The sequence below is a fragment of the Melanerpes formicivorus genome, unplaced genomic scaffold, assembly GCF_026170545.1.
Source record: "Melanerpes formicivorus ecotype bairdi unplaced genomic scaffold, bMelFor1.0.p_v2 SCAF_1, whole genome shotgun sequence".
Taxonomy (NCBI): Eukaryota; Metazoa; Chordata; class Aves; order Piciformes; family Picidae; genus Melanerpes; species Melanerpes formicivorus.
The window spans coordinates 33,027,719-33,055,544 of NW_027142353.1; the positions used below are offsets into that span (position 1 = coordinate 33,027,719).

Genomic DNA, 27,826 nt, shown 5'->3' on the forward strand with positions numbered 1-27,826 from the left:
CAGCCTGCCCTCATAGTAGAGGGGTTCCAGCCCTCTGGTTTTCATGAATTTTGGGATAAGAAACAACAAAGGAAGGATGCCCCCTAGAATAATGGACTGGAAAAAAATCTCTCTTGACCCTGAAATTCACTTTGAATTTGAAGAAAGCAGCCAAGTCTTGAAGATGCTAAGTGTCACAGTATCACCAAGGTTGGAAGAGACCTCAAGGATCATTGAGTCCAACCTGCCACCACAGACCTCATGACTAGACCATGGCACCAAGTGCCATGTCCAATCCCCTCTTGAACACCTCCAGGGATAGTGACTCCACCACCTTCCTGGGCAGCACATTCCAATGGCGATCGACTCTCTCAGTGAAGAACTTTCTCCTCACCTCGAGCTTAGGCTAGCGCAGTTTGAGACTGTGTCCCCTTGTTCTGGTGCTGGTTGCCTGGGAGAAGAGACCAACCCTTTCCTGGCTACAACCACCTTTCAGGTAGTTGTAGGGAGCAATGAGGTCACCCCTGAGCCTCCTCTTCTCCAGGCTAAGCAACCCCAGCTCCCTCAGCCTCTCCTCACAGGGCTGTGCTCAAGGCCTCTCCCCAGCCTCATTGCCCTTGTCTGAACACGTTCAAGTGTCTCGATGTCCTTCCTAAACTGAGGGGCCCAGAATGCTGAAGCTGAGCTGTCACACAGCTCTACAGCTTCAGCCAGACACAGGCTTGTGATCACTCAGCTTCACCCATTCTTATTTTACAGTCTCCCCTTCACTCCAGCTTGTGTCCATCACTCACCACCACTGAGCAGCCCTGCAGCCCACACCCCAGACTGAGGGGATTTGGGGCCCAGGAGTAGGAAATCTGAAAGAAAGGTGGCTCTTGTGTGTTATGATCGGTGAAAAGGCTATTTGATATCCTATAGGCGCAACGATTGATACAAACATTAACTTTGTTAGTCATAAAAATCCCACAATAAATATTAAATAAAACCTATTTACAGGTTCGAGATATTCGGTCGTGGGCCAGATCTCTCACCAGCAGGAACAAGTAACAATTTAAACACTGTGTACAGAAAAATCTAGAAACAACAAACAGCACTTTAAACTGTAAGGAAAAAAAAAAAAGGAACACAGGCAATGAAGCTGGAGATAGCCCACAAGGGGCAGGGGGGGGACTCCAGAATTCCCTAGGGCAACAGACCTGCAATAGGTGCTTATAAAAATCAGATTTCATAATGACTCACTGATCCCCATACCTCGTGGCACACGTGAGGATTTAAACACAACCAAAATGGCATCAACCACGTGGAAGCAGCAGGAGCAGCACTGCAGACCTGATAGCTTTCTCACAACCCCTGCAGCTCTTGCATGTCCTGTCAAGTGGCAGGTCCTGGGGCTGTGCAATCACACAGAATTGTTTTGGTTGGAAAAGACCTTTAAGATCATAGAGTCCAACCATGCTCTAATTCTACCCAGTCTGGTGCTAAACCATGGCCCTCAGCACCACAGCACTGTGCCTTTTAAACACCTCCAGGGATGGGGATTCAACCATCTCCCTGGCCAGCCCGTGCCAGTGGTTGAGAACCCTTTCAGTGAAGAAATGTTTTCCTCATCTCCAGTCTAAACCTCCCTTGCTGCAACTTGAGGCCATTTCCTCTCATAGAATCATAGAATCAACAAGGTTGGAAAAGACCTCAAAGATCAAGTCCAACCTGTCACCCAAGACCCCATGACTACTAGACCATGGCACCAAGTGCCACATCCAATCCCCTCGTCCTATAACGTGTGTGGTGAAGAGGTTATTAAATTTATTAATATGAAATATTAATAATAAAAATATTATTTTTATTAAGTATCAAACTATTAATAACCAATGAATCACCAACTTATATACATGTTCTAGTGCACGTTCGTGAAATACATTCCACAAGTGGCTTAATGTTATGATTAGGACTTAATTGAACTATCTATAGACCCTTTCTATATTTATATAACAAAGGGTGCAGTTCCGCCGCTTGGCCACTAGATGGAGGGACGCGGGCGGCTTCTGGCTATACACAGCAATATTACAATCTTTCTATGCATCAGCGATTACCCTGCTAGACGCGGATACTTTGAACTGAGTGCTAATGGATGGAAAACACGTGGAAGGTACTCAGTAGCTGTTGTTTGTAGCAAGGTGGGGGGCCAGCAGACGGCTGCCGCTGGACTGGTTCTTAGTCAAGTTGGACGGTGGCGTTGGGTTACTGTTTCCTCTCTTCACAGCAGGGAAGAGGGAATAATGAAACCTGGACATAGCACAGAAGCAGGTTCCCTTCAGGACTCGGTCGATTGCCTCCAGACAACAGGGATCAGTCCTGGTCGGAGTCGGCCCGTGGGGTCGGCTCTTGGAGTTGGCTCGCACGGCAGGGCGGGACGACGGTTGCTGGTAGGTGGGCTCAGAAGACACGGCAGCAAGCAAAGCTACGGGGTCGGCCCAACCACGGCGATTCTTGGGGCTGATGCAAACACCCTCGGGGAGAGAATGCAGCTGCGTTAGGCGGCGGATTCTCGTTTACTGAGCTTAAAGGAATAGCAGGACGGTCAGAGTGGTCCCGGGTTCGGTGCAGCATAGGCACGAACAATGCTTTAGTCTTCCCTGAGATTCACAGGGCTCAGAGCGGCACACGGCGGCTCCTCTCCCGCTACGGTGGGGCTCGGCATACGTGGACTCGGTATCAATCAAGTCCCTTCTCCCCGGCAACTGGGCAGATCTTACCCTCAGGGGTTGGTCCAGTCCGCCAGTGGCACGGTGGGCTCTCCCGGTCGGTACGACTGGCTGTAGCAATGCTGGGCTCCTCAGGCGCAGTGAAGTCCTCCCTCTGTGCTTCTCACGATGCAGAGGCTTTCAGTATGCGTGCATGTATAACAGAAGCTAAAAACAATAAGCTCAATGGCAGAGGCTGCAGCTCAAGAGTTGCTCTCTCAAGCAAGCACAGAGACAAAGTGAAAGAGGGGGCAACTTCTTTACCAACTAGGGTGATACTTATAGATTCCTCAAGGCTGGGCTTGACCAATGGGCACTCTCATAAACAACTGGCTTCAGCCTATAGAAAGCATGAAGCTAGAATTATGCCCATACTTGGTGTCAGCCCAAGCACTGCATGCGCTGGGTGCATGCTGGCCTTGCTAATGCCTTGGCTTTTGTCTTCCTCCTGAAGGAGGGGGAACTTGTCCACAAGCTGGGACAAGATTCAGTATCATCATAATGTGCCTTCACCAAAACTTGTTACTGGAGAGAAGAGACCAGCCCCAACATGACTCCAACCTCCTTTCAGGAAGTTGTAAAAAGCCAGGTCTCCCCTCAGCCTCCTTTTCTCCAAGCGGAACAACCCCAGTTCCCTCAGATGCTCCTCACAAGACCTTTCATTAGCCTCACTGCCCTTCTCTGGACATACTCCAGCACCTCAATGTTCTTCTTGTAGGAGGGGGGAGGGGTGGGCAAAAATGAACCCAGCAATCAAGGATCTGCCTCACCACTGCTGATTACAGGGGGAACAATCCCTGCCCTGGTCCTGCTGGCCACACTAATGCTTGGTGCAAGACAGAATGCTGTTGGCCAGCTTGGCCATCAGGACACAGGCAGGATCACCAACAGCTAACAGCATTTTGATGAATCTAAGGGTGTTTTCCTCCCCTTTCCTACCTGGAATTTTTCATCAGGCAAAAATGTCCCTAGGACAAGGGTCCCACCATGAAATCATATCAGGAAACTGTGCAGAGAGTGAGGGAGGGCAAGCAAGGGGGGACCATAGTGTGATGTGAGAGCCTGGATTTCCTGCCATGTGGTAATGGTTGTAACAAGCAGTATGAGCAATCTGGCAGTGTAGGCCTAGAGCCTGACATGGTGGTAGGCCGTGCCCAGCATGACTGCGGAAGTGGCTAGCAGTGTAGCAGAACAGTGCTGTGCCTGCACTGTGTAACCAAAGCAGGGCCCTGGTAGCCATAAACATAGAGAGTTATCTGGGAATAACAGGACACACACGTATATCAACAATCCCACATGTTAACCAATAATCCACAGTAGTACAGTGTGTGGTCACTCGTGAGGGGCCAATGAAGCCATGCCAGCAATGCCCCCCGAGCTTATATAAGTTGTAAAGTTTTTCTTAATACGCACTTCTTCTGCGCACTTCTTACTAGCCTGTCAGCTCTACTGTCTGCTTTGCACTATGCTTGCTTTATAACGGAACAATGATGGAGCAATAAAGGAACAATACTAGATCACATTGATCAGCCGTATTGATTCCCACCTCCGTCGTCCCCAGAACGCCAGGGATACCCAGGTGTCTCCAGTAGCACAACTGGTTTAGTTTCCCATGATGAACCGCCAGACCCTCTGCATGGTGATCGGCTGCAGCACACGGGCAGCTTGCTGCTGGCTCTGCCACCACCACAGCCACCACTACCACTTCTCCCAATCACACACCACCAGATCTACACCATTAGACCAGAACCACACCACCAGAATCTCACCACAAGAACCACAACACAAAAAACTCACCACCGAACCACTCCACCGGACCCACTCCACGAGCCACAATGCCAAACCACACCACTAAAGCCAAAAAAATAAACCACACCACCAAAACAACAGCACCAAACCACACCAGAAGAAGGAGAGCTTCAGTCTCATTCTAGAGCAGGGGAATAGTTGCTGGATTTCCTGACGGGGATACCCAGGTGTCTCCAGCAGCAGGACTGGTTTAGTCTCCTGGGATGTAGATGGAAACACACAGCCACCTCCTCTCAGGGTAAAATAGTTTATTGTGGTTGACAACCTGTAGTCAGCTCAAATCAAAATGACATCAGTGCCAATAAATGAAAAATAAACATCAGTTCCAAGTGGTGAAAGAGCAGGAGATGTCCAGGCAGAAGCCCAAGCAGATCTGGTTGTGTTTTCATGAGTGGCTGGGAGAGAAAAAGCAAAATCCAGAGTTAGTTCTACGGCAGCAGACCCAGATTTTGCTCTTAAACTTATGAACAGAGACTTCTGAGACCCCCCCCCCGCCATGTCTTGCTGCTTAGGCATCCGAGTGACCTGTGCTCTGGCTTTGGGGGACCTTTGCTAGAAGGTGGAGAGTACCCTGGCTCCTGCTCTCCTCCCAGTGCATACTCAGCCTGGCCATGCACCGTCAGCACAGCAGCTGAGAGAGGATGTTTTGCCTCACAGGCTCCTCTTCTGTCCCCTCTGCCTTTTCCAGCCTGTCTGTCCCAAGAGGGAGGACAGCAGCAGCAGAAAGGGAGCTCCTCTTTCCCACCCTACGTGCGGGAAGACAAAAGGCCTACAGCAAATGCTGACAAGAAACTGGCTACAGCATCCCCCAGATGGGCCTGAGGAGCTCTGGTACCTCAGGGGTTGTCAAGAGAACTGTTCCCAGTGTCTTGTGTGGGCACAAAGAGAAAACATTTGCCCTTACAGTTCTAAATCCACTTGCAGGCTCCTGATGGTTTTCTCGCTCATCTGACAAAGCTCCATAAAGGACTCTTTAGCTGTCTTCTCAAAGGCCAGTTGCTGCTCGGTCTCCTTCTGCCTTCTCCGGGCCCTCTCCAGCTCCTGCTCCAGAGCTTGACTCTTCTGCTCCAGCTTTATAATCTTTAAGGAGCTGGAGGCTTCAAGCAGTTTCAGGGCATTGCCTGCAGATGCCTCCAACTAAAAGAGACGTGCCTCCTGTCCCACCTCAGATGAAGGCACAGCCCAAGGGACAGCCTCTATCCATGCCAAGATCATCAGGGGCACCACCAGACCCTAAACCCTGCCTGGATAAGCCCCAGAGCTGGGGTCCCCTTGCACCCCCAAGCCAACATCTGCACTAGGAGCAGCCTCAAAGGGTCCTTCCCTCTTGCAACAACATCTGGTAAAGCATCTCCTGATGTTATGGAAGACAAAGCCAGGGACGGGGAGGAAGAACTGCCCATTTTAAGTGCAGATCAGGTTCATGATCACCTGAAGAACCTGAAAGTGTTCAAGTCCATGGGACCCGACGGGATACACCCACGGGTACTGAGAGAACTGGCAGATGAGGTTGCTAAGCCCCTCTCCATTATATTTCAAAAGTCATGGCAATCTGGTGAAGTCCCCACAGACTGGAAAAGGGGAAACATTGCCCCCATCTTCAAAAAGGGTAAGAAGGAGGAACCAGGGAACTACAGGCCAGTCAGTCTCACCTCTGTGCCTGGAAAGATCATGGAGCAGATCCTCCTGGAGTCACTACTCTCTCAAAAGAATAGTGAAGAGGTGATTGGGAACAGTCAGCATGGCTTTGCCAAGGGCAAATCCTGCCTGACCAACCTGGCTGCCTTCTATGAGCAGGTGACAAAATTAATAGATGAGGGGCGAGCAACTGATGTCGTTTACCTGGACCTGAGCAAAGCCTTCGACACTGTCCTGCACCACATCCTGGTCTCCAGGCTGGTGACACATGGGTTTGATGGGTGGACCACTAGATGGATAAGGAACTGGCTTGATGGCCGCACCCAAAGAGTGGCTGTCAATGGCTCCATGTCCCAGTGGAGGCCAGTGACAAGCGGAGTCCCTCAGGGATCAGTCCTGGGACCTGTCTTGTTCAACATCTTTGTGGGTGCCATGGACAGTGGCATTGAGTGCACCCTCAGCAAGTTTGCTGATGACACCAACCTGTGTGGTGCAGCAGACACGCTGGAGGGAAGGGAGGCCATCCAGAGGGACCTAGACAGGCTGGAGAGGTGGGCACAAGCCAACCTCATGAAGTTCAATAAGAGCAAGTGCAGGGTCCTGCACCTGGGTCGAGGCAATCCCAGGCACAAATACAGGCTGGGCAGGGACTGGCTGGAAAGCAGCCCTGAGGAGAGAGACTTGGGGGTGCTGGTGGACAAAAAGCTCAACATGAGCTCTCAGTGTGCGCTTGCAGCCCACAAAGCCAATCAGATCCTGGGCTGCATCAGGAGAAGTGTGGCCAGCAGGTCAAGGGAGGTGATCCTCCCCCTCTACTCAGCCCTGGTGAGACCCCACCTGGAGTACTGCCTCCAGTTCTGGAGCCCCTGTTACAAGAGGGATGTGGAGGTGCTGGAAGGTGTGCAGAGAAGGGCCATGAGGATGATCAGAGGGCTGGAGCACCTCTCCTGTGAGGACAGACTGAAGGAGTTGGGGCTGTTCAGTCTGCAGAAGAGAAGGCCCAGAGGTGACCTAATTGTGGCCTTCCAGTATCTGAAGGGGGCCTACAGGAAGGCTGGGGAAGGACTTCTCAGGATCTCAGGTAGTGATAGGACTAGGGGGAATGGAATGAAGCTGGAGGTGGGGAGATTCAGGCTGGATGTGAGGAGGAGGTTCTTCCCCATGAGAGTGGTGAAACCCTGGAATGTGTTGTCCAGGGAGGTGGTCGAGGCCCCATCCCTGGAGGTGTTTAAGCCCAGGCTGGATGAGGCTCTGGCCAGGCTGATCCAGTGTGAGGTGTCCCTGCCCATGGCAGGGGGGTTGGAACTAGATGACCCTTGTGGTCTCTTCCAACCCTGACTGATACTATGATACTATGATACTATGATCTCTGGGTCCACCATGGGAAAAGCCTGGCTGGGTGTTGGGATTGAGATTCTAAGGGCCATGCCCAGCAGATGTCCTGCAGACACTACTTTCTATGGAGCAGAGCAGAGCTCTGCTTCTCTTGGTGTTTCCACTTGCAGACATGTGGTTGGACAACCCACACCTAAGCCACGCCTGACCTAATTCTCCAGGGCGTTGACCACCATCAACCTGAAACACCTTCATTAACATCTCAAACGTGGGGTGGGCCCTGGGGCCAGGTTGCTCCAGGGGGAGCTTTGGAACCAGCTTAATCAAAACAAAGTACAACCCAGGACTGGAGAAGAAGCCTCAGCCCATGGCTGAAGATGGTAAAGTTGAGCAGAAAATGGGGGGGGGGGGACGGCATATGGGTACTGGGGGTGTAAAGGGTCTCCCACCATGGCAGGGTCATCAGCAACCAGGACATGAGGTTGCTGAAGAGAGCTTTGGGGGCTGGCGTCAAGCACTGGAAGGGGCTTGTGGACACACCACCTGCCAGATGACAACCCACCAGGAATGTTGCAGGCTTCATTTGGGGGGACAGATGTGACCCCTATACCCCACTGCTGCCACCACTGCCACCCTGATGCCCACCACCCCCCACCAGCCCGCGCTGCCACCCCTTCCCAACCTACTCCTGTGCCACCTTGCTGCTGGCAGGGGACCCACAGCTTGAGGGCTGCGACCTGGGGGTGGGGGGGGACGGGGTCAAGCAAGGGAGGGCTACACACCACGAGGCATTTGGGGCGGGGGGAGAGGAGGCAAGGGGGAGGGGAGGGCGTCACCACCCCCGGCCCTGCCACCTTACCTGCATCAAGGTGCGCAAGGACTCCACGTAGGACTGCTGGGTGTCCAGCAGCGTCATGATGATGTGTTTCCTCGTGTCCTACCCGGGAAGGAAAGGGGGACAGAAGGACAAGATGAGTTTTTGGGGGGCGGGGTGGTGGGTGGTGACACGACGGCACGACAGAGAGGAGCAACCTAGCGGCCGTCGGTGGCTCGCTCGGGGCGGCTGCGAGGTCCGGGAGGCGGCTGGCTGGCCTCCAGCTCCCCCCTCTGCTCCCGCTCCAGCCCGATGGAGGAATCTGGGAGGATTAGGAAGTACATGACACCGAGCGTACAGACACTGCCTGCTTTCCTCCTCGGCAGCGTCAGGAGCCCGTCCCGGAGCTCACAGCCCTACATGGGTCGGTCCCGACGCCCTCCGGCTCTCCGCGGGCGCCTTGGCTCGGAGCTTTAAGGAGCTGGAGGCTTCAAGCAGTTTCAGGGCATTGCCTGCAGATGCCTCCAACTAAAAGAGAAGAGGTAGCCTTTTACAGCTTCCCTCCATGGCACCAAAGCCACCAGGCTGCCCAAGAAAGCAGATGCCCAAGAGAACACCTCACAGACGGGGCCACAGCCACACACATCCCACAGGAACATAACTCACCTGCTCAATCCTCTTCATAAGCTCCATCTCTCTTCTCCGTGCCTGTGCCTTCTGCTCACACTGCTTCCTTTCAAAGAGTCACAAGCAGCCTTTGCAGCTCCTGATTCCTGGCTGCGAGCTGCTGGCGTGCCCGGGACTCCAACTGCAGCTCCTGATTCCTGGCTGCGAGCTGCTGGCGTGCCTGGGACTCCAACTGCAGCTCCATGGTCAATTTGCCTATCTGATGTGGGGAAAAAGCAGCCTGCCTTAGGCACAGGGGTCTGATGCCTACTGTCACTCACCTGTCCTTCTTGGCCATTCAAAAGCCTGATAGCTCTTATAGCAAATGGCTGATGAGACACAGGCAAGCAAAAGAGGACTTTCCTTCCCCCAAAGGCCGCTGCCGGGCAACTCGGCACCACCTGAGCGCAGGCACCCAGAGAAGAAAAACCTTGCGAGGGAACAGCCAAGCCCAGAGACGTCTGGGAGTGCCTGGGGTGCAATATGGCATCCTGGCCACGGCCGCTGGACAGTGGTGGAGCAGAAGTGAGGCTCCAAAGAGCATAGCTGCCTCACTCCTGCCCATCCAGATGCTGCCCTCAGGCTACTGCTTTGCCCCTCAGAGACTTTGCATACCTTGTCCCTAACTTCCTTCAGCTCTTCTTTCAGGTCACTGCAGGCACAGGCAGAAGCACTGGAGGTTTCTGTTAGCTGCAGGCGGCTGAGGGCAGGCTCAGGGTGTCCTGGCAGCTGTCCCCCTCTTCTCTAGGGAAACAAGAAATGTCATCGCTTATTAATGAAGGTGTCTCAATCCAGGCACATCAAGAACTGTCTCAGCCTGTCCTCCCAGGGGTACAGCTGCAGCCCCAATCATCTTTGTGGTCCTCCCCTGGAGCTGCTTGAGCAGCTCCATATCTGATCTGTGCTGGCAGAATCCTTTCCCTTCACCCGCTGCTGCTGCCCACACTGCTTCTGGTGCACTCCAGGATGCCACTGGCTTTCTGCGCTGCAAGTGCGCATAACCAGCGCCTCCCAGACACCAACCACTGACCGCAGCTCTGCAGTCTGACTGTCTAGACAATTCCTTCCCCACCCACTGGGCCACCCCTAGAAAGCCAGGTCTCTTCACTCTACAGACAAGGATGCTGTGTGGGACAGTGTCAAATGCTCTGCATGAGCCCAGGGTGCTGACAGGAGATACACAGACACACATGTCCAGAGGCAGCAGTGTGTCTCAAGGCTTGCCCAAACCTTCTGCAGCACCACCACCCCCACAACAAATCTGGGCAGTGCGCCCCTCTCCTCTTCATCTACTCTCTCGGCCTCACACGGAAAGGCGTCGCTCACCTGGCCTTCTTGGCCACCCTGCTGCAAGTGGCTCAGCTGCTGGCAGAGGGAGAGGTTCTCCTCTTGCAGCTGAGCCACTTGTTGCTGCAGCACTGCTGCCTTCTTCATGCTATCAGCTTGCTCTTCCTCTTGCTTCTTTTGCTGAGCTTCCAGCTCCTTCGCCGTCCTCTTCAGTGCTCTTTCTGCCTTCCCCAAAGCCTCTGTCTTTTCCTGGAGGGCTTTGTGCGGTTGGCTCACCTCACCTTCCAGCCTGCTCACATTTACGTTTACATTCTCCTCAGGGAGTTCAAGCAGGGCCTTGCTGACTGCATTCCTGTCCATGATGCCCTCACTCAACTTCTCTCCGATCTGAGGCAACTTCTCCACGTGGGCCTGCAACTTGGCAGCCTGGTCAGACATCCAGCTGGGCACGGTGCGGGTGGAACTCTGTGGCCCACTCCTCTACAGGAAAACCATGTAGTTTGGGAATCAGAGTGAGCTTGGACAGCCCCATGATGCCTCCAGTGCCTTCCCAATCACCTGGCTTCCAGAGACACCCTTAGCAGACACACACACTGCAAAGCCTTGAGATCCCAGTGTGAGAAATGAACTCACTGCTGAAAATTTATAACCAGTTCATTATAAAATAAAGGCAACACAGCGCTGGGCGCAGAGCGAGTTTGCTAGAGGTGCACCCTAACAACACGAGGTGAACTGACAGCAAACATACATATTAATATATTAAAATATACATATTCATATAGTCCCCAACACACTCTCACCCCTCTCCATCAAGACTGAGACAAAATCTGCACTCTTGACCTGGCCAGTCTTCAGACATGTTGGCACCTCACCTTTTTTTTCCAGATACCCCAAAAAATACAGACCATCAGCCCAACATTCCAGCCCAACGATCCAGGCCAACTATCAAGCCCCACAGTCCCCAGTAATTCCCCTTGCGAAAGCCAAATATTATAACCAGTTTCTCACAATCCCTCCCCTTCTTTTTTTACTACATTTGGCTTGAGCCATAATAACCTCTACAACCAGCAAAAGGATTCCCAATTTCGACTTCCTGGTAAAGGGAATGCGGTAACAACTGGTGTTCCTTGCCTGAAAATACTTCCTCTTTTACTTTAATAGGTACTATCTGGGTGACACGTTTCTCCCTCTGAGCGGTTAATCCTGGGAATTAGGAGTCCGGTTTGACTTGCAACTCCACTCACATGGCCTATGGGGTTGCTGCCCACAGCCATGGTTCTATATCTTCTTTGTGGCAATTGCAGAGGTCTACCCGGCCTCGCCTCCTTCAATCCCACCAATGCTCTGCTCGGACAGTGTTTCCTTCCCTTGCCCAGGGAGGTTGTACCAATTTCGAACCCTGACCTGTTTCTAGTTTGTGATGTTTTCAGGCAAGGACCATTACCACTCCTATTCTGATCCTCATATCCTCCATTTGGGGTACCACAGTCCATTCAGTGGATGGATCCACCAGTCCTTTAACTCTGGTTGCATGTTGGCTGTCTGTATTGCAGTCTCTGTGGTCCCACTAGCTGAAGACAGTTTAATTCAGTAATTCAGTATTCCTAAGGTTGGAAGGGACCTCAAAGATCATCAAGTCCAACCTGTCACCACAAACCTCATGACCTCCTCAGGGACTACTGCCCACTGCAGGCTTGAACTCACAACCTTCCCATTAAGGGTCTGATGCGCTACCAACTGAGCCATGACCCCGCTGGTACTTTAACACAAAGAACACAGATGAATCCTCTGTCCTAATCACTTCAAATTATAACTACAACAGCATACATTTATAACCACACACACTCACAGCACATCATTATAGTGCAGCAGAAAAATTTACCATCGCTCTTCTAAATAACCAGTTTACCATTACTATTACACTTTACCCATCCCCAATGACATCAAGTCCCAGGATCTTTTATACACAGAATGAAATCCTTGGTATTTTCTTGCAATGCAGATTCAGATGTTTCAAAAGGTGGGTTTGTCTCGCTAGTTCCAGAGCCTTCAAACCGAGGTATTCCTGAAGTGGTCCTTTTACTCACGAAGCATGTGTCCACCCTTGTTGTGCAGTACGGACAGCTGTATCTGTTGCTAACAAAACCAAGAAAAGATCCCTCCCAGGGGGAATTAGTGACTCTTCTTTCCAAGTTGTTATTAACACTTTACCCCCAGCTTCAATCCCATATACATCAGGAATCCTAAAGGTGGGATCTGAGACTAGAACAAAACAAAAAGTTGCTTTCTGGGCCTCCTCTACTAATAAAGGTCGCTGATAAGCAAATTGGCCCTCACCTACTTACAGAATCTAGTAACTTGGAACAATGCCCTACAGGATTTTTACTTCCAGTCCAGTCCTGGGTCAACACCCCATATAGATGTACAAAAAGATCAAATGATTTGCCCATGTCAGGAAAATTTAAAACAGAGCATCAATCAACATTCTTTTTATTTATCCAATCACTCATCATCTTCTGGACTCCATTTAATATTACTATTGAGGGCTAATTTATCATATAAGACTTTTACCTCTTTTTTCCTCTCTATCCATAATCACCAGTACCCTTACAGCAGTTACCAACATTCTAGCTTTTGCCTTGTTTCTCTTCATCCCTCCTTACAAACACCTTCTGAGCTTCATGTAGTGATTCCTCTAAACCTCTGTCTTGCCAATCCAATTTCTAATATCTACCTATGGTTTTGCCACAAACTGCATCCTGAGAAGTATCACCCCAGCTGCAGAACTGGGATCTATTCCAGATTAGAGCTGCAAACTTCTCTTTAATCTTACCATCCACTCCATAGGTGGCTTCTTCTGATACTCACTATAGGCTTTATCAAAATTTCTGGGCACAGCTTCTTCAATTCCTTGTCCCATGTTTTGTCTCCCCTGAAGCTGTTGATGGTCCCACTGAGGATCTTGATTAGGCCACTTCTGATTTCTTGGTGGCCCCCCCACTCTGATTTTACCTCTCCCATATTCTCATGCCAGCCTGTCTTGCCTTTTCCTTGTCTTTGTCCTTAAATACGGGAGCAGGGGTAGGGTGTGAAGCCCTAATCCAAACAGCAGCATATTCAGCTTCTTCCCTACTAAAACATTTTTCAACGCTTGGCTCCCTTTTCTCAACTCATCATCCCAATACTATAATATGATCCCTAAGGCGCTCTCTGAGATGGGAATGGGAGGGAGTTCTGATGACTTGCTTTTGTCCCATTCTCCTGATCACTAATCTCTGCCCGGGGGTCAAAACCGAGCGGCGGCAGTTGAAACGCCAGCTCCGAGCCACTAGCCGGCTCCCTGCGAACGACCGACCCCCCCTCACTGTGCCGATCCCCTGCAAAGTCCAACCGCAAAAAAACCCTCACCCGCCGCAGCCCAGGTCCCTGCCCTCCTGCGGAGACCTGAAACCACGGAAAAAAAACCTTCCCGAAGCAGGTCCCTCAAACCGAGGTCCCCCCTAAAAACCGGGACGTCAGACCCGCGAGCGTGACCGCGCCACGGGCCCCCACAGTTCAAGTCCCACTAAGGAACCGACCGCAGGATAACTCCTGAACCCGGGTCCCCCACCGCCGGAACCCCGGAAACCAGGACGTCAAACCCGCCACCGCCACCGCGGCGCGGGCCCCCACGGCCCCGGCCCCTCCAGAAACCGGGCCGCAGGATACCAAAACCCCGAGACCGGGCCCCACACCACCGGGACGCCGGACACCGGGACGCAGCGCTCGTCGCCCGATCCCTACGGACGACCAGTCTCCACAGCCCCCAGACCGTAGAAACAACGCTGCCCCTTCACAGCCCGAATCCTCCAGGGCTGTGAAGACCACCTGACTACCAGCCAGAATCCTCATCCACAGTGAAATTCCGGCACCCCGTAGCCAGGACCCCTACCCAGGTAAAACTCACCGAACGGCCGGCCTGGATCCTATGCACCCTGATTGACACGAATTATTTCTCCATTTCATCCAATTTAACATCCTTAGCTACCGGGACTTTAAACCTTTCCCCTTTTTCCCTAAAACTCGCTCTCCACACCCCCTCTAGGAACCTTGGTAACCCTCTTCCAACCTGAGCCTAGCCACCTCCTGGGCCTGACCCTTTACCAGTCCCTGGTGGGCACAGCTCAGCCACTACAGCTCTCCCCGCAGCAGCTCCTGCTCTGCCCGCCGCACTACCGCAGGTGCTGGTGCAAACACTGACTTGCAGCTCCGGCTGCTCTACGTGCAGCCCCCTACCCTAATGGCCCCGGCTCCAGGCCCGCCCGGAGCCGATCTAACTAAGCTTAAAAAAAAACCAAACCCTTAAGATCTCTCCCACAATCTACTTTTCCTTTTTGCCTTATCCTTATCCTGCGTATTGTGCCTCCAACACGCAACCCCAGAGGACTGTCCGGGGGTATATCCCTGGGTACCCTTGTTGCTCCCATGTTTCCCGGGACTGGTCTACACCTGACCCTTGCCCCATTTCCCGAGGTCCACGCATTCCATCACCAACTGCTTCGTCCCTTCACTGGCCAAGTCCCTCGCGGGTGCTTGGAAACGCAGTTATAAGAACTCCACTATCACTTCGTGAATCCGGACTGTCCAGTCCACGTCTCATGAATACACGCACACTCACTGACCTCAATACCCGCCCAACCGGACAATACTTACAGTCCTTTTCTTGCCCGGGTCTTTGTGCACTAGAATTACAGGCTAGTTCCGGGAGCTCCTTCCCTTGCCTTTATCTTATAATGTCAGCTGGATCATCTACCCGTGTTCTGAGAGGCTTCCAGGGTCCTCCGTCTGGGCCGCCGAAATCGGCACTGCTGAAAATTTATAACCAGTTTATTATAAAATAAAGGCAACACAGCGCTGGGCGCAGAGCGAGTTTGCTAGAGGTGCACCCTAACAACACGAGGTGAACTTAAATAGACAGCAAACATACATATTAATATATTAAAATATACATATTCATATAGTCCCCAACACACTCCTACCCCTCTCCATCAAGACTGAGACAAAACCTGCACTCTTGACCTGGCCAGTCTTCAGACATGTTGGCACCTCACCTTTTTTTTCCCCCCCGATACCCCAAACAATACAGACCATCAGCCCAACATTCCAGCCCAACGATCCAGGCCAACTATCGAGCCCCACAGTCCCCAGTAATTCCCCTTGTGAAAACCAAATATTATAACCAGTTTCTCACACCAGCCAGCCCCCTACCAACACGCAGATGGTTTCCAGCTTGGGAATGTGGTTTCCTGGAGCACACAGACCTGTCCCACGTGCCAGGGAGATGTCGCCAGGTGCTCAGGAACCAGCCCCAAAGGAAGCAGTGTCTACAGAATCCTGCTCTCCTTGGACCGTGCCTAGCAGAGCATCTTTGCCCAGCATCATCAGCACCCCCACACCACCCTTCCCGGTCTCTCAGCTCCACAGCAACCTACCGAGAGGGCATCTGACAGCCTCGTCCCCACGGCCTCCTTCCGGCTGCACAGCGCTGCCTGCTGCGCTCACAGCAGGGGCAGCCTTCGTCTCTCCAGCAGCTCCCGCTGCACACAGAGCCCAGCTCGGAGCAACCTCTGCCCTCTTCCCCTGCTCCCGGGGCTCCACAGCCCGTGCTCTGGAGCTGTCAAGAGAGAAAACACAGCCCCGTGTAGGCCCGACCACGGCCCTGCTCACAGACCCTTCTCACCTGCCCGGCCCAGAGCTCCGGAGGAGCCACAAGCCGCGGGGCAGGACGAGAGCCCAGGAGGCTCCCACCCAGCGCCTGCCTGCCTCTGCCCCAGCCCTACTACCTGCGCTGCTTCTGCTGGCTGCTGCTGGCATGCTCCTGGCCCTCAGGCTGCAGCTCATCTCTGCCGCTCCCACAGGGCATGGGGCTCACCCGGGCCGTCCTGCGCCGCAGGAACCTCAGGACCCTCTGCGTGGTGATCGGCAGCAGCACACGGGCAGCTTGCTGCGGGCTCTGCCACCACCACAGCCACCACTGCCACTCCTCCCACTCCCACACCACCAGACCCACGCAGAACAAACCTCACCACCACCACCAAACCACAACCACTCCACCAAACCACACCACTAGGACCTCTCCACCAAACCACACCTCCAGAACCACACAACCAAACCCAAACACCTGAACCACTCCACCAAAAACACACCATCACCAACTCACCACCACACCTACAGTACCAAAGCCACCAAACCCACACCACCAAAACCACCAAAACCACCAAACCCACACCACCAAAGACCAAACCCACACCACCAAAACCACTCCACCGAACCCAAAGAACCAGAACCACTCCACCAAACCCAAAGACCAGAACCACTCCACCAAACCCAAAGACCCAAAACCACTCCACCAAACCCAAAGAACCAGAACCACTCCACCGAACCCAAAGACCAGAACCACTCCACCAAACCCAAAGACCCAAAACCACTCCACCGAACCCAAAGAACCAGAACCACTCCACCGAACCCAAACAACCAAAACCACAGTCCCAGAACCACACCAGAAGAACCAAACCACCAAAGCACACCACCGACGCACTCGCCTAGCACACTCAGCACCGCCAGGTACCGAGTACACAGACAGCTGCCAAGGTGCCACAATTCAGGAACCCAGCTGCTGACATCAGCAGGACCCTGGCTGAGGCCAGCAGCAGAGGCCAGTGGCTCAACCCAGCTCCTTCCTCTGCCCTTTGCGCTGTCCCTGGAGCCCTGCCTATGCCTCTCAGAGCATCCCCCCACACCTCAGCATCCCTTCCGGCACGCCCTGCACCGTCGGTGTTCTGCCATTTTGGGGTGGGCTCCTCAGGAGCCTTTTCCCATAGCTTTCACCAGCCTGAACAACCCAACTCTCTCAGCCTGCCCACACAGTAGTCCTCAACTCATTCCTGTCTTCTCCTCTGGAGCAGCCTCCACAGGTCCCTGTACAAGTGGCAGCAGTTACTGACTAATCCCAGCTCAGGGGTGTCACAGCCGAGGAGATCCAGGCCTGATGGAGAGCACTTTGCAGCTCTTGGCACTGGTGCTGCTAAGGAAGGAGCTGGAGGTCTCCCCTTGGAGCTGCAGGGCAGCCACTGCCCTGCACGTAGGAAGCGCTGCAGGAAGGCAAAGAGATTTCTGAGGCTAATGCTGCCATTGAACAGCCTCTGATCACCTTCATGGCCTACTCCAGCCCTACTCCAGCAGCTCCTGTGCCAAGACCCCCAGAGCAGGAGCCAGCACTGCAGCTGGGGTCTCAGCAGAGCGGAGCAGAGCAGAGCAGAAGGGCAGAATCCAGGGCTGTAGCCCAGGACAGGCTTGGCTTTAAAGGAGGTTGTGTCACTGGTGGAGGGAGGTCAAGGGGAAGGGAGGCCAGGGAGCATTTGCTGGGGGTTATGAGAGGAAATGGTGAACTGCTGTGACCGGGTTTGTGCAAACTGGGTTTCCTCAGCTGCAGAAGAGGAAAGCAGAGCCTCGACCATTGCCACTAGCTCGGATGCGTTCCTTGATGCCAAATCTGGTTGGTTTGGGTGTTTTGTTATCAAGGCTTTGGAGACTGCTGGTGGCTTCAAAGGCCTGAACATTGTGGGGGTGACCTCCTGGATGTCGCCTGATGTACGACGTCTCATGGGCTTAAAGGTGGTTGAGCGTCCAAGGGCTGTGCCTGGCAGAGGTGGCTGAACCACTAGGCTTGGGAATTCATGGCCTTTTTTTGACCCCTTTTCTACCTTTTCTTAGGGAATACAGTCCTGCTGGGGGCAAATCTGCTGTTTGAGATGTCCTGTCTTCCCCCTGCAGCGAAGACAGCGTGAGGGCAGCTGCGGCCTGCCCCAGAGGCAGGGTAGCTCCACCCTCAGCCCAGGCTTCCCCTGTCCCGTTCCCCAAATTTGGACATTGCATTAAGCAATAAATTGCATTTTTCAGGTGGAAGGGATATTTTTGAGGTTGTAGGTAGCAGATGGTTTTGAACAGCTCCTTTGATTGGTTTCTGGAGTTTGTCTGTGAAAGGCAGAACCATAGAATCAGAGATTCATTTCAGTTGTAAAAGTTCAGCAAGTCCAACCATTCCCTAACTCTACCAAGTGTGGTGACAAACCATGTCCCTCAGCACCACATCTCTGTGACTTTCATACACCTCCTGGGATGGGGATTCAACCACCTCCCTGTGTAGCCTATTCCTTTTCCTGCCTTCTTGTTTTCATAAGAGAGATTTGGAGACCTTGTGGTTCTGGTGAATGCCTTGAAAAATTCCACTTAAAAGAGCAAAAACCTCTCAACTCCACACAGGCCAGAAAGGATCTTTAAAATAACTCCTTTCACCTTTGCCATACAGATAAAATGCGGTGCACTTTCTCTCAACAACATGCAATAAACGTGATCCACAATGAATACCCTCATAATTATTTTTTATTGTTATTTTTGCTCTTACAACTAGAAAACAATAAACCATGGTTCTGCTGATATATTTAATCAAACTCTCCCTGACCAGTGGAACTGGTCCCAAGGGGAAAACAAATCAAAACAAAACATCTTGTACATGTTAAAGTCATTAACCTCAGGTGGATTTTAAGTCTCCTGATCTTTCTCCCTCTCTCCCAAATCTTGTTTTCTGCACTGTCTCCCATGGGCACAGGACATGGGCAAAGTCCTGCATGTGGTAGCAAAATTTCATAACCCTTTGCCCAATGAAGGGAAGACAAATTCTGTGAGGGTGTTGTTAAAGGCAAGCCATCTCAGAATCACAGAGGTATGGGTGTTGGAAGAGCACCTCTGAAGCTCATCTATTCCAACCTTTCTGCTAAATCAGGTTCACCCAGAACAGGTTGCACAGGATCTCAGTGTCCAGGTGGATTTTGAAAGCCTCTCCACTGCCTCTCTGGGCAGCCTGTTCCAGTGGATGGAGGAACATGCAAACTACAGGCCTGTCAGCCTGACCTCAGTGGCAGGCAAAGTTATGGAACAGGTCATCTTGAGTGCAATCACACAGCATTTACAGGATGGCCAAGGCATCAGGCCCAGCCCGTGTGGACTTAGGGCAGTTCCTGCCTGACCAACCTGATCTCCTTCTATGATCAGGCGACTGCCTGGTAGATGTGGGGCAGGGTGTGGATGTAGTCTACCTGGACTTCAGCGAGGCCTTTGACACCATCCCCACAACAAACTCCTGGCCAAGCTGTCAGCCCATGGTTTGGACAGCAGCACTGTGTGATGGGTTAGGACCTGGCTGGAGGGCCGAGCCCAGAGACTGGTGGTGAATGGTGCCACATCCAGCTGGCAGCCAGTCAGTAGTGGTGTCCCCCAGGGATCAGTGCTGGGCCTCATCCTATTCAATATCTTTACTGACGATCTGGATGAGAGGAATGAGTCCATCATCAGTAAGTTTGCTGATGACACCAAACTGGGGTCAGGTGTTGATCTGTTAGAGGGTGGGAGAGCTCTGCAGAGGGACCTTGCCAGGCTGGACAGATGGGCAGAGTCCAAGGGCATGAGATTTAACACATCCAAGTGCTGGGTTCTACACATTGGCCACAGCAACCCCATGCAGTGCTACAGGCTGGGGTCAGAGTAGCTGGAGAGCAGCCAGGCAGAAAGGGACCTGGGGGTAGTGGATGATAGTTGGCTGAACATGAGCCAGCAGTGTGCCCAGGCAGCCAAGAAGGCCAATGGCATCCTGGCCTGTATCAGGAATAGTGTGGCCAGCAGGAGCAGGGAAGTCATTGTGCCCCTGTACTCAGCACTGGTTAGGCCACACCTTGAGTCCTGTGTTCAGTTCTGGGCCCCTCAGTTTGGGAAAGATGTTGAGTTGCTGGAACGTGTACAGAGAAGGGCAACAAAGCTGGTGAGGGGCTTGGAGCACAGCCCTATGAGGAGAGGCTGAGGGAGCTGGGGTTGTTAAGCCCGGAGAAGAGGAGGCTCAAGGGAGACCTTATTGCCATCTACAACTACCTGAAAGGAGGTTGTATCCAGGTGGGGGTTGGTCTCTTCTCCCAGGCAACCAGCACCAGAACAAGAGGACACAGTCTCAAGCTGTGTAAAGGGGAGGTCTAGGCTCGAGGTGAGGAGAAAGTTCTTCACAGAGACAGTAATTGGCCATTGGGATATGCTGCCCAGGGAGGTGGTGGAGTCACTGTCCCTGGAGGTGTTCAAAACAGGATTGGACATGGCACTGGGAGCCATGGCTTAGTTGTCAGGAGGTGTTAGGTAAAAGGTTGGACTTGATGATCTCAAAGGTCTTTTCCAACCTGGTTGATTCTATGATTCTATCATAGTCCAACATCCCTGCTAAAGCAGGTTCAGAAAGCCATTTAATTTCCTACAGAATCTGAAAGATTTCTCATTGCTTCATTCTCAACATTGCCTCACAATGTTAGTGAGGCAAGAAAGTTAGGAAGTTGAGATGCAAGTTCCTGTGGTTGGTCTGGTTTGCATCCATTGCCCTTTGTTCTACCACTGGGCACCATTGAAAAGAGCCTGGCCCTTTCTTCTTGACACCCAACCTTAAAGTATTTATAAACATTGAGAAGATCACCTCTCAGCCTGCTTCTTCTCCAGGCTAAACAGCCTCAAGTTCTCTCAGCCTTTCCTCACAGGACAGATGTTCCATTCTCTTAACCAACCTCATAGCTCTCTGTTGGACTCTCTCTAGTACTTCCCTGTCTCTCTTGAAGTAAGGAGCCCAGAACTGAACACAGTATTCCAGTTGAGGCCTCACTGGGACAGAATAGTGAGGGTCCACTCTGACTCACAGACTAACAGAAACACAGAACATTAGAGGTTGGAAGGGAGCTCCAGAGATCATCCAGTCCAACCTCCCTGCCAGAGCAGCATCACCTAGAGCAGGTCACACAAGAACACATCCAGGTGGGTTTTGAATGTCTCCAGAGAAGGACACTTCACAACTTCTTTGGGCAGCCTGCTCCAGGGTTCTGGCACCCTCACAAGTTTCAAAGCAAAGTTTTGAAAACTAGTTGTTTTGGGGCTGGAGGAGGGAAGGAGGCTGGTACACGAAGGTCTTGCCTTGCCATTAGGGATATATTTTCCTTGAAAAAGTGGTTTGCTACTAATGAGGTGATAGAGGGTGACAGGCTGGAGCAGGCTGCCTGGGGAGGCTGTGGAATCTCCTTCATTGGAGCGATTCAAAGCCGTCCTGGAAGTCATCCTGGGCAGCTTGCTCTGGGTGACTCTGATTTAGCAAGGAGTTGGATTAGATCTCCAGAGGTTCCTTCCAACCCCTGTGTGTTTCTTCCAACCCCTGTGAAATATTTTCCTGAATATCTTTCAGATCAGACATGAAAATAATTTGGCAGCTACATTTTTACTCTATTGCATGGAGCATTACAATTGAGAACAAGGACAGAATCACAGAGTGGTAAGGGTTGGAAGGGACCTTGAAAGATCATCCAGTACAACCCCCCTGCTGGAGGAGGATCACCTAGAAGAGATCACACAGGAATGCATCCAGGTGGGTTTTGAATATCTCCAGAAAAGGAGACTCCACAACCCCCCTGGGCAGCCTGTTCCAGTCTTCTGTCACCCTTACAGTGAAAAAGTTTTTTCCTCTTGTTTCCATAGAACTTCCTATGCCTCAACTTCCACCCATTGCCCCTTGTCCTGTCTTTGGGCATCAGCCAGCAGAGTTTGGCTCTGTCCTCTTGGCTTTCAGCCCTTTACATCTTTATCAACATGAATGAGTTCACCCCTCAGGCTCCTCCTCTCCAAGCTACAGAGCGCTCAGCTCCCGCAGGCTTTCCTCATAAGGGAGATGTTCCACTCCCTTTAATGTTGTGGGGGGAGGGGTGGAAATTTTCAACCCACCACAATCATCTATGTGGCTCTGAGCTGGACTCTTTCAAACAGTTCCCTGAAGTTCTTCTTGAACTGAAGGGCCCAGAATTGGACACCATATTCGAGATGTGACCTCACCAGGGCAGAGTAGAGAGGGAGGAGAACCATCCCAAAATGGCCTTGGCACATTGCTGGTTCATGGTCAACCTTCCATCCACTAGGACCCCCAGGTCCTTTTGCCTTTCACTACTCTCCAGCAGGTCAGTCCCCAACCTCTACTTCTCCGTAGGGTTGTTCTTTCCCAGGCATCATCCCAGGACTGAGCTTTCCTCTTGTCTCTTTTGTCTTCTCTGTGGTTTGCTGCTGATGCCAGGAGGAAAGTATCAGAGACAGGTTTCAAGGCCCAAGATGCAGCATGAATCATTCCACCAGTATGGTCCCATCTTTTTGTTCCTACCTTGTATTAAAAGGAAAACTGCCTCTCTCTCACAGAATGCCATTTTCTGACAAATAAAGTAGTGCCAGACCATCAGGAGGGACATGACCCTAATTTCGTGGCACTTGGTGCCGTGGTCTAATCATGAGGTCTGTAGTGACAGGTTGGACTCAATCCTTGAGGTCTCTTCCAACCTTAGTGATACTATGACACTGTGATACTAATTTGATGGATGAAGCAGGGCTGTGTAACAAGGGAAGCTACAGTTTGTCAGACGTTGCCCCATGTGTGACTCTCATCTTGGTAAGTCACATCAGCCTGGACACATTGCTAGTGCAGGGTGCAGCCACTTCAGAGAAGGACCATGAAACTTAGGACTTATGGAAAAAGTGGTGTTTATTCATAGACCAACAGCCTAGAACAAAGATCAAGGAAGGTGATTCTGCTCCTCTGCTCTGCTCTGCTGAGACCCCACCTGCAGTTCAGGGTCCAATTCTGGAGTCCTCTGCATGGGAGAGACATGGAGCTGTTGGAGCAGGGCCAGAGGAAGCCACAGTAATGATTAGAGGGCTGATGTACCTCTGCTATGAGGAAAGGCTGGGAGAGTTAGGGTTGTTCAGTCTGAAGAATAGATGGCTCCAGGGAGACCTTCTTGTGGCCTTTCAGTACTTTATGGGGGCTATGAGAATGATGGGGATAGAGCTTTCAATAGGGCTTGTTGTGCTAGAATAGGGGAGATGGCTTTAAACTAAAATAGGGAGATTCAGATTAGATAGAAGGAATAATTTTTTTACACTGAGGGTAGTGAAGCATAGGCCTAGGTTGACCAGAGAGCTGACAGATGCCCCATCTCTGGAAACATTGCAGGTCAGGTTGAATGGAGCTCTGAAGAACCTGAGCTAGTTGAAGATGTCCTTGCTGATTGCAGGCAACTTGGATTAGATGTTCTTTAAAGGTCTTTTCTGACCCAAACCACTCTGTGATTCTATGACATGGGCTGGGACCTCATCACAGAAAATCAAAATTCAGATGAAGCTCATGATGTATTATCTAGAGGAGACAACAGAGATCTTGGTCCTGAATGCCTTTAACTGCAAACATCCAAATACTGCAGCCATTTCAGTTCAGCATCTTCAATAAAAGACAGCTGTGGGCAGAAGTGGACACAAAGTGTGAGGTACCACCATGGCTAAAGGTCTACTGAGGGGTCGTTCCCTACCTGATGCCTGGTAGGCTTACTTACTTATTTTCACACTCTTCAAAGTTATTGTTTTTTTTTCCTGACATAAGAAAACCAGCTGAATGCCACAGGTCTGAAACTGAAGGAATGCAATGCAGATTAAAACAATGTTCATATGGAGCATGGGGCAGTGTGGCTGGAAAACAGTCTGGCAGAGAGGGACCTGGGGATTCTAATCAGCAGGCAGCTGAATATGAGCCAGCAGTGTGCTCAGGTGGCCAAGAAGCCAAAGGCCTCCTTGCTGGCATTAGAAATGCTGTGTCCAGCTGAAGCAGGGAGGCGATTGCCCTCTAGGACTCAGCTCTGATCAGGCCACACCACGTATATTGTGTCCAGTTTTGGGCACCTCAATACAAGAGAGATGTGGAGGTGCTGGAGCCAGTGCAGAGGAGGGCAAGGAAGCTCGGAAGGGCCTGGAGAATAAATGTGATGGAGAGCAACTGAAGGAGCTGGGGGTGGTTAGTTTGAAGAAGAGGAGGCTGAGGGGAGACCTCATTGCTGTCTACGACTGCCTGAAAGGATGTTGTGGAAAGGCTGCTGCTGGTCTCTTTTCACAAGTAATTAGTAATAGAATAAGAAGGAATGGCCTCAAGCTGTGACTGGGTAGGCTTAGACTGGACATTAGGAAAGTTTTTTTACAGAAAGAGTGGTCAGGCACTGGAATGTGCTGGGCAGGGAGGTGGTTGAGTCCCCAGCCCTGGATGTGTTTCAGGGTGGTTTGGATGTGGTGCTTGGGGCTATGGTTTAGGGGTGAGCCTTGTAGAGTAGGGTTCTGGGTTGGCCTTGGTGATCCTGAGGGTCTTTTCCAATCTGAATGTTTCCATGGTTTTGTGATGTCTTCCATCTCACTACTTTTTTCACAAAGCAGCAAGACTCAGACATCAACAAGGGAGCAAGAAAAGAAAAAAAGTCATTACAGAATAGCATTGAAATGCTCAGATTTTTCTTTGGTCAGAACATCTCTGCCCTTTGTTGGCTTCCTTAGCAATTGGAAATAAAAATTTTAAAAGTTCCTGAAAAGAATGAAAGGAGGCTGTTTCTTTATGCAGCCAACAGCTCCAAATGCTGGCTTTGGAGAGCAATGGGATTTGTGCCACCAGCCTGTCTGCATGTCAGCCTAAAGACACCCACCGCTCATCACACCACGCTGCCGAGACATTTTAGTCCACCAGCTTTTATGGGGTGACAATAACACAAACCACTGACAAACTACCAAAGGCCTCTTTTTTTCTTTTTCCTGCCTGCTCATGGCTGGGGGAAGGGAAGGAGGTGAGGAGACAAAACCCATCACAGCAAAGCAAAGTAGGTGAGGAGAACAAAATATCTCTCATTTTGCTCCATGGCCTGAGATGCTTTTCTCCTCTGGCTCCCAGAGTTCCTCAGAAATATGTCAGAGGCAATTGACTCCTAGAGAGCAGATTGGGGGTGGGAAGGAAATAAAGGTTTGGAGGAAGGCTCTGGTGGTATGGATATTTTTGCACAGACTCACAGAACATTCAGGTTGGAAAAGATCCTCAAGATCACCAAGGTCAACCCAGAACCCTACTCTACAATGTTCACCCCTAAACCATAGCCCCAAGCACCACATCCAAACCACCTTGAAACACATCCAGGGTTGGGGACTCAACAACCTCCCTGCCCAACACATTTCAATGCCTGACCACTCTTGCTGGGAAAAAATTCTTCCTACTGCCCCGTCTAAACCTATCCAGCCGTAGCTTGAGGCCATTCCCTCTTGTTTTATCACTATTTGCCCATGAGAAGAGCCCAGCACCTCTACAATGTCCTTTCAAGTAGTTGTAGAGAGCAATGAGGTCTCCCCTCAGCCTCCTCTTTTTCAAACTAACAATCCCCAGCTCCTTCAGTCCCCTAGGAAGGTGCCACGGTCCCCCTACATTTGTGATTTTCTGGCTGCTACAGTACTTCACTTGTGGAATATGGTACCCACAGGCTTTGCTGCCTTCTGCTCTTCAACATCACCTTTCCTAACAGGGATACATTGCTGAAAGTCCACTGCCAAAAAACAAAAAGAGCTAGAAAAGGAAGCTAACCTAAGCTAAAACCTCTCCAAGCACAGCAACTCCTCTCCACAAACAAGAGCAAGGAACAAACCACCCATGAGAGGTATTAGTCATGATTGTTATTAAGCTCCTTGGGGCCAGCAGGATATTTTACTGATGAGACTGATTGCTGATATAAAAGAGCAAACCAAGAGCAGTGACTCTTCCTTACTCCTAGTGCTCATTTCGTTGTCTTGGCTGTATCTTGGCTAACTGCTCAAAATGAAGAGGCTGGGGAGACAGGGAATAAAGGAACTTCTGGATCCCACGCCAGCAAGTGCCTCAAGCCATGCTGTTCTCCCCATCCTTGGGAGGAAAATCAGGGTTGCTTTCCAAGTAGGAGAGTGAAACAGAGTAATCTAACATTTTGTTGTTGCACCAGTTAACTTCAGCATTTATTTCATACTATTGTTAATGCTCATTTATAACAGATAAGATATATTTATGTGGGAATTAAAGTAGAAGGAAAGCACAAGAGATATATATCTTATAAATATTTCTGTATGGCCGCATACGAGAGAAAATATCTACAGCCACAGATAGTGGTTCTCTGCTGTGTCAGGGCAAGGGCTACGTGAAGGGCTGACACATTCTCATTCCTTTCTGCTGCTTGCACTCCCTACAGCTGGCACCAGACCTTCTCCATGCTCTGCAGTTTTCTTGGGACTGCCACAATAGTTTTGTCAGGGGGGAAAGAGGCAGCAGCGTGTTTCCCTAAGGAGTTGACGGCCCAAGGTGGTACAATGTTGGTGGCTAAGGGCATCACACCCAAAGGGCAAGAGAGAAAGAAAGCAGGACCTGTTGTTTGGGTTTGTATTTTAGTTTTTTTTGTTGTTGTGTTGTTTTTTGTTGGGGTTTTGTTAGGGGTTTTTTGTTTTGTTTTGTTTTTAACTTTCCCATGTGATTTTGATTTCACTTTTTCATTTTATCCTAACAGCTCCACTTCTATCTCAAAGACCTCAGGAAGTCCTTCTCAGTCCTACTCTGGCTACCTCCAGAATCCCAGGGGATTTGTTGCATGACTGAATTTGAAGCTCCATCCAGCCTGGACAAACCAAAGGGCAGCTTTTCCAGCAGCAGTCACAGACCTGCATGAAAGAAAGGTTAATGTGAGTTGTTTTTTTCAGGGGGTTGACTTGAAATCTTTCCATCTTTATCATCCAGAGTCAATGTTTCCCTGTTAAAAATGAAGTCTTTGGCAACAAAGAGGGTTGTTGCTGAAAAGTTGTAGTGTTTGCCCTTCCGGGATGGTCCTGATGCAGATTCAGTACTTTTGGCCTGGTGGAAGCCTTAGTTACTGTCAACCAAGAGCTGCTTTTTCTTCCCCAGGGAATGTTTGTTACTTTTGTTCCTCAAAATATCAAGGCACTTGCTGACCAGATGTCACTGACAACCATAGGAAGTATTTCGGAAGAAGATATCCCAAATGCCCAAAGGAGTTTTTGTCCTCTCAGAGAGCATTTTATTGGTGGTGGTGGGAAACAATTTGTGGGTTTGCTGGTTGTTGTTTTGGGGTTTTTGTAAGTGTCTTATGTTTTTACTGGTGTGATTAGTCTCTTTTCCCTCCTACCACCTTTCTTGAAGTCCATGTCTCTACATGAGAAACACCATCTGGTCGGGGCAATGTTTTCTCTTCTCTGGATAGTGCTGGGGTGCTGCCGGTGTCTCAGCTCCCGGGTGGAGAGAGAGGAAGGTTCTCATTTGCACACATATCTCTCGACAGTCCTCTCACACTTTTTGCAGGTCACATAGCAGCACCAATGGTACTTGCAGTGGCATCTCTCCACCACTTTGTCCATGTAGGGGTTGTAGCCTCTGCCGCAGCACATCAAGTCGCAGCTGTCACTCCCATTGGAGGTCTTGTTGCATTGTCTAGAAGAAATAAAAATGCAGTGACTAAGTGCAAATCCCTGCAGGGCTTTCCAAACAGCTGTCCTGTGGTGGTACTGGGGCCTGACAGTTCATTAAGGTGCTGGGTGAACCCAGCACGGTGACAGAATCACAGAATCAAACAGGTTG

The 27,826-nt window shown here is 51.0% G+C and overlaps 2 protein-coding genes across 5 annotated transcripts in view; both read right to left on the reverse strand.

Annotated features, from left to right (window-relative positions):
- Positions 1-4,765: 4,765 nt before the first annotated feature.
- Positions 4,766-10,854, reverse strand: LOC137441070 (moesin-like). Of its 2 annotated transcripts, XM_068137988.1 has the most exons (6): positions 10,312-10,854; positions 9,601-9,729; positions 8,986-9,205; positions 8,365-8,442; positions 5,437-5,669; positions 4,766-4,927 (listed from the first exon to the last, which is right to left on the reverse strand). In XM_068137988.1, exons 3-6 carry the CDS (start codon positions 9,010-9,012, stop codon positions 4,918-4,920), a joined length of 348 nt encoding a protein of 115 aa, XP_067994089.1. In that variant the 5' UTR covers positions 9,013-9,205; positions 9,601-9,729; positions 10,312-10,854; the 3' UTR covers positions 4,766-4,917. The 2 variants fall into 2 exon arrangements, 1 of the variants encoding a protein (XP_067994089.1); XR_010987331.1 differs by lacking the exon at positions 5,437-5,669.
- A 13,618-nt stretch (positions 10,855-24,472) lies between these two features.
- WNT11 (Wnt family member 11) overlaps positions 24,473-27,826 on the reverse strand; it is a 49,957-nt gene continuing 46,603 nt past the window's right edge. For all 3 annotated transcript variants that reach the window (XM_068139353.1, XM_068139336.1, XM_068139343.1), the window contains exon 6: positions 24,473-27,679. In XM_068139353.1, coding sequence (XP_067995454.1) covers positions 27,505-27,679 — 175 coding nt within the window. In that variant the 3' untranslated portion in view covers positions 24,473-27,504. The remainder of the gene's footprint in view (positions 27,680-27,826) is intronic.